Source organism: Tursiops truncatus, chromosome 5 (genome assembly GCF_011762595.2).
Source record: "Tursiops truncatus isolate mTurTru1 chromosome 5, mTurTru1.mat.Y, whole genome shotgun sequence".
In the NCBI taxonomy this organism is placed as follows: domain Eukaryota; kingdom Metazoa; phylum Chordata; class Mammalia; order Artiodactyla; family Delphinidae; genus Tursiops; species Tursiops truncatus.
Window position 1 is genome coordinate 72,343,145 of NC_047038.1, and position 12,164 is coordinate 72,355,308.

Here is a 12,164-nt window from a genome sequence, read left to right on the forward strand (position 1 = left end):
CTTCCCAAACTCCTCCAGCCCCGTCCTCTCCCTGCCACAGGGCGGAGATGGTCCCCGGGAGTCACCCTCAATTATCTGGAGCCTGGAAAGCAGCCAAAACTCTTGAGTAATTAAGCACCGATTGGACGCCAGAGAATACAAGCCCTGTAGGAACTGGGAATAGCGCTTCAGCACTTGCCACCCAGAGGTAGGAGAGGTCTCCCCCTTCCCTCCACCGACAGTAGGTCCTGGCCCTGGGAAAGGAGGCAGCGGGATGGAGATAGGAGCGCGGGGGAGCCTAATGAAGGCCCTGGTCTGCCCTCCCCACTCCTGCCTCAGGCCTCCCGTTCAGATCATATCACTGAGGACTCGGTACCTGGGTTCCTGGCTTCAGGGATGGCACAAGGTCTTTGATCATTTTGGCTTCCGAGACTGTGACCCCGCCCACCACGAAGAGAATCAGAAGAGGGTGGTCGCTGGGATGAGGCCGGCTCACCTGCAAAAGAAACCACCGCCGGCGTCAGAGGCGTCTTCAGGTGAGATGAACAACCCTCAGAGAGGGTGGGATCTGTTAGGGGTCGGATGTGTTAGTGGTCTGTGAGCGCACTGACCAGGAACACGCACAGCATGTCACCTTCCTACAGCCCTTTCAATAAATATTTTACTGAAAGCAAAGTTACAGGAGTGGGCACTATTAAATACGCAGAGAAGACTGAGGGCAACTTCCCCTCTTGTTCGGTCTGCAGGTCTCAGCATAAGCGTGCTCCTGCCTTACAGAGCTCCGTGCATCTCCTTCCAAGCACGTGTCACAGCCTGGGGTCAACGTCTCTCCCCTGACGGCCGTCTCCTCTAATGGAACACAAGCTCCACGAGGCGGTGATCTTGTCTGCCGGCTTCACTGCTAAATGCCCGGCGTGCCTAGCGCAGTTTCTGGCTCAGAGTAGGTGCTCAGTAAATGTCTGTGGAATTGACGGATGGTTAGAGCCCTAGGAGGGGGCGGTGGAGGGTGGGCAAAGATGCAAGAGCCCTGCACCCACCCTCGAGTGCAAACTTCACGCCCTTACCTTCTGCAAACCAGCCTCAGTCAGCTGAGGTTGGCCTCAGCCAGAGCTGAGGCCCTGCTCCGCGTGCAGCACTGCACTGGAGGTCGTGGAGAATTCCTCCCGGTGCCTCATGATTTCACCAGTGAGGCAAAGTATTATAAAACAACTAAAATGAGGGCTTCCCTGGTGGCGCAGTGGTTGAGAGTCCGCCTGCCGATGCAGGGGACACGGGTTCATGCCCTGGTCCGGGAAGATCCCACGTGCCGCGGAGCGGCTGGGCCCGTGAGCCATGGCTGCTGAGCCTGCGCGTCCGGAGCCTGTGCTCCACAACGGGAGAGGCCGCAACAGTGAGAGGCCCGCGTACCGCAAAAAAACCCAAAAGAACAAAAACAAACAAACAAAAAAAACAACTAAAATGAGAATGTCTCCCAGTAATCTCTCAGGAAATGTGCAAGGCCAACATATAGACCTAGTGACTAACTGAAGGGGACGAGAGGGGGTTCCTGAAGACAGTGTGTTTGAGCCCTACCTGGAAGCCCGGGACGGTTCGGTGAGAAGTGGGCAGAAGTGTTGTGAGCCGAGCGCCGCAGGCAAGCGGTCACCAGGTCGGGGGAGCAGGCCAGAGGCCCAGCCGGGACAGCAGCATGGAGTCATTATGGGAAGGATGCTGTCAGCTGCCTGCATGGCCACTGAAGCCCGAGGTGGGAGAAACAGGCTTGACTCCAGCCAGGAGAGGGTAGACAAAGGTGGTAAATGTCTGTACTCGTTCACACCCACTAACACACAAGCCATCTTTGGGCCAAGGGACGGTCCCCTGGAGCAGCAGGGTGGGACATCAGGCTGACAGGAAGAGAGGAAGCCCCTGCTCTTACCCCAACTCCAACTCCTTTCTCAATTTGGTTCTTTTGCTCCCCTGCCTAAATATACCCACTTTTCAATGTCTTGTTTTAAAAACACTTAAAAAGGTAATACATTAAGTATTTCCAGTTATATAAGTTGTTCCTTGGCTTCTGGAGAGGAAACTCAGAGTGGACGGGGGGGAGGGAGGTAGAGAAATAGGGGAATGGAGGGAGAGAAATGAAAGGCAGAAAGACAGAAAGAAAGAAAGAAGGAAAAGTAGGTCTAAACTCTTTCAAAATGGGTGGTGGTGAACACTGAAAAAGTTACAAAACTCTTTGATCTTTACCTCACCCCACCCCCCAACCTTCTGCGCTGCAGCTCCAACCCCTTGACTGCATTTGTTGACTGCTGTCTTCCAGTCCGAGTCCCACACACCCACGGCCATCCTGCTTTTGCTCCACTGCTCCCCTGGAGCTGCTCTCACTGCAGTCACCAATGGCCGTCACATGTAGGAGTCGATAGACAGTTCTTTGTCTTCATTTAACTGGACATTTCTGTGGCATTTGTCACAGTGGATAACACCCTTCTTGGCTTCCACAGTAGCACACTGTCTTGGTTATTTCTTTTACCTTTCCACTGATTCCTTCTCAAACTCCTTCATAGGTTCCTTTTCTTGGTCTGCCCTTGAAGTGTCGACGCTCCTCAGGGTTCCATCTTTGGCCCCTTGCTTCTCTCACTTGAGGACCTCGTCTACTCATATGCCTTCAAGAATCCTTTATATGCTTCCCAAATCTACGTCTTTAGCATCACTGTTGAGTTCCTGTGGCCATCTCCACCTGGATGCCTCCTGGGATCCCTCAACCCAACAGATTTCAAGTTTGATGCGTGATCTTTCCCCAAGTCTATTCCTTCTGTTGACTTTCTAAGAACATCACCTCCTTCACAGTCACCTGAGCCAGACCCTTGAGCGTCATCTTGGACTGTGCTGTCTTCTTCATCTCCCAGATCAAGTCCTGTTCATTCTTCCCCCTCCGATTCACTGATCTCTCCTTGATTTCCACTATCCCTGCTCTGGTCGGCTCTCATTCCTTCTTTACTAGATTATTGTTAGAGTCTTTCTAATTTGTCTCCCTGTCCCTGGTCTGGCCACACACACCCCCACCCCCACCCCAATCCAGTCTCCTCGTTCCTGCCTAAGTAAGCTTTCAAAAGTGCAAATATTTATTATTGAAGTTTTGTGCGTTATCTTATCCGATTGTCAAAAATCCTTAGGAGGCAAATACAATCATTGGCGTATTTTACAGATGGAGAGACTGAAGTTTACACGTCGTGACTAAACCTTAGAGCCAGGGGCCAAACTGCAGAGGCCACACTCTTAAACACCCCTCAGCTCCATCACATGCTCACATTCTTTCCGGGGAGTCTCCTAACTCTGAGGATAAAGTTCAGACTCCTCAATTCAGTATATAAGGCTCTTCTCACATGGCTTTGCTTTATGCCTCTATTTTCATCTCCTCCATATGCACTATTTGCTGGAGTCACTCACGAGGACTTGAGCCATCCATGAATGCAAGGCCTTTTTTTTTTTTTTTTTTTTTGCGGTATGCGGGCCTCTCACTGTTGTGGCCTCTCCCGTTGTGGAGCACAGGCTCCGGACGCGCAGGCTCAGTGGTCATAGCTCACGGGCCCAGCCGCTCCGCGGCATGTGGGATCTTCCCGGACTGGGACACGAACTCGTGTCCCCTGCATTGGCAAGCGGACTCTCAACCACTGCGCCACCAGGAAAGCCCTGCAAGGTCTTTTTTAAAAAACTTTTTGTTAAACATACAACACTTTACTGAACATTTGCGCTGAAAAGAGCATTTATCACAAGTGTGCAGTTCAATTTATTTTCACAAACTAAACAAATCCTTGTGACCAGTACCCAGATCAGGAAACAGAAAGCCAGCACTCTGGATCCCCACGCAGGCCCCCTTCGTGTCACTACCTCACCAAGGGGTAACGGCCATCTTGACTTCTAGCCACTCGATATCAGATTTAGTTTTGCTCAGTGATATACCCTGGGGATTTGTCCATATTAGTAGGAAAGATCTTTAGCCCACAGGCATTGGTTGGGACCACACCAGTGGGTTTTGGTCTGTCCGTGCCCATGACATTCCAGTTATTAAACAGTTAGAGCACCAACTGCGTCATCTCGTTTTATGTGGCATGGACAGTTTCCTCTGTGTAAAGTACCCCTGCCTCCCCTTCTGTACCTCCTTCCTTTTTACTCTCTTTAAAAGGCACCCTCGCCTCTAAAAAGTTCTCCCTAACCACCTCTCAACTCCTGCCCCATGACCCGAATCTGACAGATACCTCTGCCTTGGCCTTGTCACACTGGACTGCGACCTTGATAGACCTGTCTATCTCCTCTCCTAGGCTGTAAGCTACTGGAGGGTAGGGATTGATATTTATCTCGGTATTTTGGGGTCTGAGCGTAGAGCTAGCTCATGATAAACTTTCAACAAATGTTGCATGAATAAAATGAATGAATGAATGAATGAGGTCCACAGGGTAACTGGAGATATTCTTCTTTTCTTTGAGATCTTTTAGACACTCTCTCTTTGCTTTACGTGTGGTTCTTCCTGGCTGAGTAACTAACCGGGGTTCCTTCCAACCCTACAAACAATTGTTTCTCACTTAATGCTGGGACAGAAATACAACTGGCTCCAGAACTTCAAGTGGTACAGTACGTTCCCAAAGACATATGCTTTCCATAAGAGAGTCTGGACTCTGAAGTACATTGTGAGAATCTTGGAAGGATGTATTGAAAGATGAAAAGGAAAAAAGAAATGAACAGCAACAACAAAGAACAATACCCTTTGGCCAACGAATTGAGGGAATGTTGATTGTGGTACAAATTAACGGGCCCCATTAATGCATGTTGCTGTTTGCCATTTTGGTTTCTGTTTAGATTTATGTTTTGATACCAGATTTCCTTTTAGAACATGTCAAATCGGCAGGCTATTGGGAAGTGGAGCCTTTCCAGTCTTTTCCATCAGAATAACACATTCCTTATAACCAGCCACATTCGGCTGAGTCCCACTTGTATGTGGGTTCATGGTGTAAGGCACTTTGATGATGAAAGATTTAAGCATCATGACTGCCATCACAAACACACAGATTAATAAAGCAAGTCAGACTCATTGCTCTTTCTTTCATTTTCTAAACCTTCGCTGGCTGGGATTTTAAGACGTCAGGTTCTGGTCAGAGAAGATAGTTTCTCCCCACCATCCATCCAGCCTTTGAAGCAGGGGCTGCCGACACCTTCTCTGCAGCTGTGGTCCCGAGAGCACTCTTTGATGTCCTGACTGGTTTCTATGAGAAGGGTTTCCTCTGCTCCCCGTTTCTCTGGAGTTCTCCAGGCGTTCCAAGAACCCAGCTGCTGATTCTCCTCCAATCTGTTTCTCTACATGTGTGACTTACTTGTCCCCAGCACAGGCAAGGGTCAGGTCCCCCACCCTCCAACGATGGGCCGGGCCTCGTAGGAGGGAGACAGCGTAATGGGAGCGTTGGCCCAAAGGGCACTGGGCCCTGAGACCCGCCATGCTGACTTTGAAGGTGGCTTGGTAATGGCTTTTCTCCCAACGGGAGGAAGTAACAGCACTGCCACTGCCGCCAAACACTTCAGGTCTAGCACAACCTTTTACTCATTTATTCATCCAGTCCACAAATATTTATTGAGCAACTACTATGGGCCAGACACTGCTCTAGGCACTGGGGACTCCGCAGCGAACGAACCCGAGAGGACTCCCTGCTGCACAGAGTTTATATTTTCGTTGGGGAGAGTGACAAAATACAAAAGTAAATTGGTAAGTGAAGAAGGTGATAAGTGTTGCGGAGGAAAATAAAGCAGGGGGTGGGGCAAGCATTACTCTGCACAATCTTAGACTCTATGAAGTAGGTAGAAGCTCCATTCTACAGATGGAGACAGTGAGGCTTACAGAGGTGAAGTGACTTGTCCCAAGTTTTCCAATTGATAAGCTGTAGCGTTGAGACAGAAATCCAGGTCTGTCTCATACCAGAGTGGGATACATTCCACATGCTCTCATTTATAAACAGATTCTTCAAACTGACAGCATTTTTACTAGCTTTCATCTCTTAAAACTCTGTACTTTTAGTTCTTCAGCAACGTCAGCCAATTACCAGGTTCCTCGTGGGTCTTTATTTAATCTCATCGCAAAGGCTGCCATCTGCCAGAGTCACTCTGCCATCAGCTCAGCCTAACTGTTGCATTTGCTGCAGTGGATGGCTTCTGCTTTCCAGAAACTTCCTCCCCAACCCTCTCTGCTCTCTAAGCCCTCTCAGTTTCTCTTCTTCCTCATGGATTCTCCTCTTGCTTGACCTGCCCCATCACGTACTGTGTTCCTGACTGCTTGGGCCTCTTCTCGCAAACACCGTCCCTGGGTGGCCCTATCCTGTCCACGGTCTGGCCCTCACATGGGCCAGTGGCCCCTCAGCTCTGCTGAGCTGCAAAGCTGTCTCACAGGCACCTAAATTCTAAAATGCCAGTTATTTTCTTCTCCATTCCTGCTTCCAAGTCAGAGAGAATGTTAACACCTGCCATCCAGCCATCCCTGACTGGGTGACTGACCCTGGACAATGTTCTCTCATTTACTTCCACATCCCATCAATGCCCGGTCCTGTGGGACCCTCTGGCGCTGCATCACTGCCCTCATTCCCTCGGCCCCTACCTCACCCCAACTCTCATCTTCTCACCTTCTCTCCCCAGCCTGATGCTAGTCCGGCCATGTTCCCCCACCCCCTCTCTCAGTGCTTCCAGGTGATCTTTATAACACATACACTGGTTATAAATTCCGAAAAAACATTCCATGGAACCTCATTGTTTTTGGTCGAATGTCAGGCCTCCAGCCCTTCGTGATCTGCCTTCCGCTTATTTCTCTATCTTACCTTCTTCCACTCTTTACAGGCTGCTCTTAGACCCAGCCATTTGGAGCTACCTGGAATTCCTTTCATGTAGCCCGGCATTTCATCACTTTGTTCCTCACTCCTACTGGTTGGACACACTGAGCTCCCCCTTCTGTGTCCTCACACCCCACCCAGATACCACTTATCTCTCGTCCCCTCAACCCTCAGTGTTCTTGTCCATCTCCCTAACAAACTGTAAGCTCTCCAATGTACGCTATGCCATGGAAGGTAGGATGGCTACTTTGTCTCTGTATCTTCCTTCCCCACAAGAGCGACTAGCACACAAGAGGCTCTTGATAATTGCTCACAGGCAAACAAAGTTCGTCGCCTGCCAAAACCAAGTTTTTGTTTCACGATTCCTACCCAAATCCATCTCACTAGACCTTATGGATCAAATTTAGCGAATGTTAGACAAAAATCAAACCACAGTATGTAGCATAATTAAGAAGAAGAAAATACAAACAACAGTTATAAATAGTATTGCAAATAGATTCCAAGACTTGTGCTGATTTAATCAACAAACACCAAATGCTAAGATGTTTTCCTCTTGTCAGAAATGCCACAAAGTATAGTGGACCTAAGCCAACTTTTCACGTCTGAGTCTCATTTTTCTTGTGCAAACAGTGAGGAGCGGGACTAGATGACCTCCAGGCACGTCCAGCTTTCCCAGTGCAAGGATCTGACATCAAATGGCACCTGAGGCTCACCGCTTTTGCCCTTTATCCTTACAGCATCCTTCACCGCTGCTGTAGATGCATCTGTAGGTATCTGTCCCGCCCACACATGAATAGTCTCCTCCATCCCCATGGCCATGGGGTGGGCTCCTGGCAGCCATGTAATTATGGTGTGATCGTGCCCCCCAACTTCAACTGAACGGTTCAGGAATGGGCCCCGACCCAGGCTGGGCCCACTCGAGACCCTTCACTGGGAATCAAGACTTGACCTAAGACGGACGAGGCCCAGTCAAAGCTGAGCTCTGAAGAAGCACCAGAAGCTGTGACAGAGCTCTCCAGCCATTCACTCAGCTCATACTTATTGAGCATGTACACAGTGCTAGGGCTGTTCTCGGCATCTTCTGCAGGCCACAGCAAGCCTTCAGAACTGTCTGGTTTCCTGCTGGCTTTCTAGTTCTCGGGCCCAATCCTTCTTGAGGCCCACCACATTGCCGCCCTTAGGTTCCCGGAGAGGCCCCCTCGGTCCTGATAATGAGGACTTTCTTTGATGGAGTTCGTGCAACCTGGTGGTGGCTTAATTGCCACTGAAGTGTTTCAACTCTTCCCCCTCACCACCTCCAGCTTTTTAGGGCTACCCTGAGCAGTTGTGCCCTCTCTCCTTGTGGGCCCTTTTCTATTGCTGCCTAAGGCCATGGAGCTCTCGCAGGAACTCATACTAAGGGCCCAGAGGCAAGCACTGGGTCTTCTTTGAGTGTTTTTCATAAATCTTTTCCTTTTTCCAATGAAGCACAGCCATATAAGAAATGGAACAACAACAACACGAAGTTTCACAATGCTCTTAAAAGGAGGTAAAAGGGCCTCGCGTAAGTTCATTAGATACAACCGACGGCCCTCACAGCAGTTCCAGCGGAGAAAACATCTTGACAAATCAAGTCCTTTAGTCAAAACAAGTTGGAGTCCAAACACATGGAGTAGATATAAAATATATTATTTTCAGGAGACTGAAATCCAAACCACAAATTCCAGAAACGCATTTTCAAAGTGCTGCCTATTAGACATGCTCGTTTTAAATTAAATTGTGAGAGCGGTAAGGTATGGTTCGCTTTATTTATTAGATCACTATCAAGCTTTTCTCTACAGGGATCAAGGTGCTCCACGCACAGGCATTTGGAGAGAAGACTTGACTGTTTAAAAAATGTGATGTTCTGTCAAAGCTGTTTCTCTCGGAGTTTGATAGTCCCCTCCCCCCAGGGCACCGCCCTTTGAAGCCGACAGCTCCCTGTGGCTAACCACAGGTCTAGCCTCTGGTGGAGGAGTGCGCTGAGCTGACTCCAAACACTTGCTCAGAACTGCAGGAAGAATGATCGCGTGGGCACCCAGCTCTGCTCCCCAGCCTGCCTGCTTTCCTTGACAGGGCCTGATGGGGGGAACCTGGGAGAGCAAAGTCCTCCAGCTCATCACTCAGAAAGGTTTTTTTTTTCCCTTAGATTATATTATTTAAAATGATTGTGGGCAAATAGCAGGCATGCCTTTGATTATCAAAGTCTTTCTGGGCTCACTTATTTTGAAAGCAGATCAGAAGCCTAAGTACATTTTCTGTCCTTGAGATCGAAGGGAAAACTCCTAGAATTAGCCGAACACTGCCCTTGATGGGCCGGACAGCCACTCCTACATTGAGGTAAAGTGCGGACTGCATTTTCCTAAAGCGGCCTCAGCGATAGTTTCTGCTTCTCACGCTCTGGTTCCCTTTTTCATAGGAAGACAGTATATCCCTCCCCTTGAATCCAGGTGGGCATTTGTGACCGCCTCAACCAACAGGATACTGAGGAGTGATGCCCTGTGGCTTCTGAGGCTTCCCACCTGGCAATTTCTTTTAGGATGCCTGTCCCTGGGATGCTGTGAGGAAGCTCAGGCTACGTGGCGGGGCCTGTGTGGAGAGGAACTGAGTCCTGTAGCTCACGGGCCGGGTTGAGCTACCAGCTGGTGATCAGCGTCCATCTGCTGACCACGGGAGTGGACCATCTTGGAGGCGAATTCTTCTCTGCTGAGCTCTGCCCAGAGAGCAGATACATGAACAAAATAAATGACGGATAATACTTTACGCCAGTGTTTTGACATGGCTTCTTACGTAACGAGCGATAACCAGAACGGGTTGGGCGGGGGATGAGAGACTTCTGTGGAGGGTCTGATTTATACAGGAAAACAAGTTAAAGCAATGAAAAGAAAGTGACTTTAACAAGTTGTAGCCTGACACAGATGAGGTTCCGACTTTAGTAAGGGCAACATACAGCTGCCTGGATTCCCTCTCACACAGGGTTTATTTGAGGCAGAGAATCTTGGACACACAGGCATTTTTCCTAACTTTCACTGTCTGCGGACATTTACATCAATAAGATTGATTTCTGCGAGCCACTTCCGAGGCCTCCCTACAGCACTGGGGCTGATTGAGGAGTGCTTGCGGGGCAGAGGCGGAGCTTCTAAAGTGCTCCTGGTGGAGCCTGGGGTCCGAGTTGTCTTGGGCTTCTGCCTCCGTGCCAGGTGGCCAGGGTCGAGCCCAGCTGGCCTCTCTTCCCTTGAGCCATTTTGTCACGGCACGGGCACAGAATTTCACCGGCTCCCACACCTTGCTCCAGGAAGGAGGGTCTGTGTCTGCTGAGACCGAGGACATCAAGCCGGGACTCACAGGATAGACGAGAAAGGGGGTCTGGAAAAACACCGCACAGCCGTATAAACATGGCTGCCCACAGGCAGAGAAAGTCCATGTCTCTTAGCAAGAGCAAGTCGGCAGTGAGACAGGAGATGCTTGTGACTTTGGGGGAAGGTGTCAGTTCTCTTCTGTGTGATTCATTTGTTCACTAGCAGTTAATCTGTATGCACCAAATGCCCCCACGCGGGCTCTGTACAGCAATACAAAGACACTCAAGGTGGCTCTTTTCCCAAGAGCCACAGTCTGGCCAGGATCACGAACTTGTGCAAATAAAAATAGCAAGTACATACTTAGCACTTCCTGTAGGCCAGGTACTGGTGTGAATCCTCTGTACGTATGAACTCAATCCTCACCACAGTCCTGTAAAGTAGGTACTATTATCATCCGCATTTTACCGATGAGGCAACTTAGGCACAGAGGGCTTAAGTGACAACATACCCACGGTCACACAGCTGGTAAGTGCGGGAGCTCGAGTTCTAACCCAGATCATCTGACTCCGGATGTTACCACCACTCCCTATTGCCTCTTGAAAACAAACATGGGCAGTAGAAGGAGGTCAGTGGTGTTAATAGAGCATAAACTAGATGGCCTTCTATTATTTACAAAAGCAAACAGAAAAGTGAGAGATGTGGAATAGAAAAGCGACCCCCAAAACCTCCCCTGACAACATGCACCCCCCTGCCTAACACTGTTCGGACATTTCTCCTGCTGGCTCCTCTGAGTCTTCACACTACAAAACCAGCCTCTTTGCTTCCGTTCTCTTCTCCAGAGAGACAAAGAAGGTGGAAAAACAGATTTCCATGCTGTCTGTGGACAGAAGATGAGCCCACCAGGTTTCTTCGACAGAGGCGAGGTGGGCTTCCGTCTCCCCCAGCAGGGCAGTGCTGGGCGGTGAGCGGGAGCCCGTGGGCCGCTGCTTCTCTGGGGTGACATAATGACAGAACAGTGACTGGCTTCGCCTTGCTTAGTAGCTGCTGCAAAGGAGGGTCAGGGAATACGCTGAGGGTCACTGGAGTTGCCTGGTCTGGCTGCTGCCTTCTCTCCCTCGTGAAGTTGCTGAAACGTAGCTTCGGCTTAAGGGCAGTAAGCTGGAAAGAGGAACCACTGACTGAAGCCTGCTGCTCTCTGAATGGGCGTCCTCACAGGGCCACTCCCAACCTTTAGCGGGTGCCTGCTGTGTGTAAGGCCCATGCAGGTGCCCCATGCTGAGGATGCAGGAAAGAATGAGACCCAGATCAGCCCTCCTTTCGCATAGCCATAGCTTTCACCTCCTTTTTTTTTTTTTGCGGTACGTGGGCCTCCCACTGTTGTGGCCTCTCCCGTTGTGGAGCACAGGCTCCAGACGCGCAGGCTCAGCGGCCATGGCTCACGAGCCCAGCTGCTCCGTGGCATGTGGGATCTTCCCGGACCGGGGCACGAACCTGTGTCCCCTGCATCGGCAGGCGGACTCTCAACCACTGCGCTACCAGGGAAGCCCTCACCTCCTTTTGATTGTGGCCGAAAGCAAGAAATTCATTTAAATCACAAGTGTGTATGTATGTGTGACTCAGTTTTTGGTTTCACGTTGCTAGCCTGTTCTATTTTTCTTCGTTAAGAAGTGCTGATTACAACACATTGAACTGAGATCTTGATTCACTGATGTGCAGTGGATGAAGCCGTTCAGTTAGAACATGCTAGTCTGGAGAAAGATACCTAACACGTATAATGACAAAGCAAGGAATGAGTGCAGTCACACAAGTGCACACACAAGGTCCAGAGCCCTGACGAGACACTGGGGCCTGGAAAACCCTCTCCTATGTTTTTCCTATCACCGTCATGGGGACCCCCAGTACACTCTGCGGTAATGTCTGCTGGTCTCTTTCCCAGAACATTTCCTGCTGGCTTCTCACCCCCCGCGTAGGCTACAGATACTGCCTCTGGTGACTGAGCCAAAGTCATCTGTGAAACCACCTG

General features: G+C 49.9%; 1 protein-coding gene across 5 annotated transcripts in view; it reads right to left on the bottom strand.

Moving 5' to 3' along the window:
- SCFD2 (sec1 family domain containing 2) overlaps positions 1–12,164 on the bottom strand; it is a 411,837-nt gene that overhangs the window by 23,789 nt on the left and 375,884 nt on the right. For 4 of the 5 annotated variants that reach the window (XM_033857009.2, XM_033857010.2, XM_033857008.2 and 1 more), the window contains exon 8: positions 356–475. The exons of the other annotated variant lie outside the window; for it this stretch is intronic. In XM_033857009.2, coding sequence (XP_033712900.1) covers positions 356–475 — 120 coding nt within the window. The remainder of the gene's footprint in view (positions 1–355; positions 476–12,164) is intronic. 5 annotated transcript variants of the gene reach the window in all.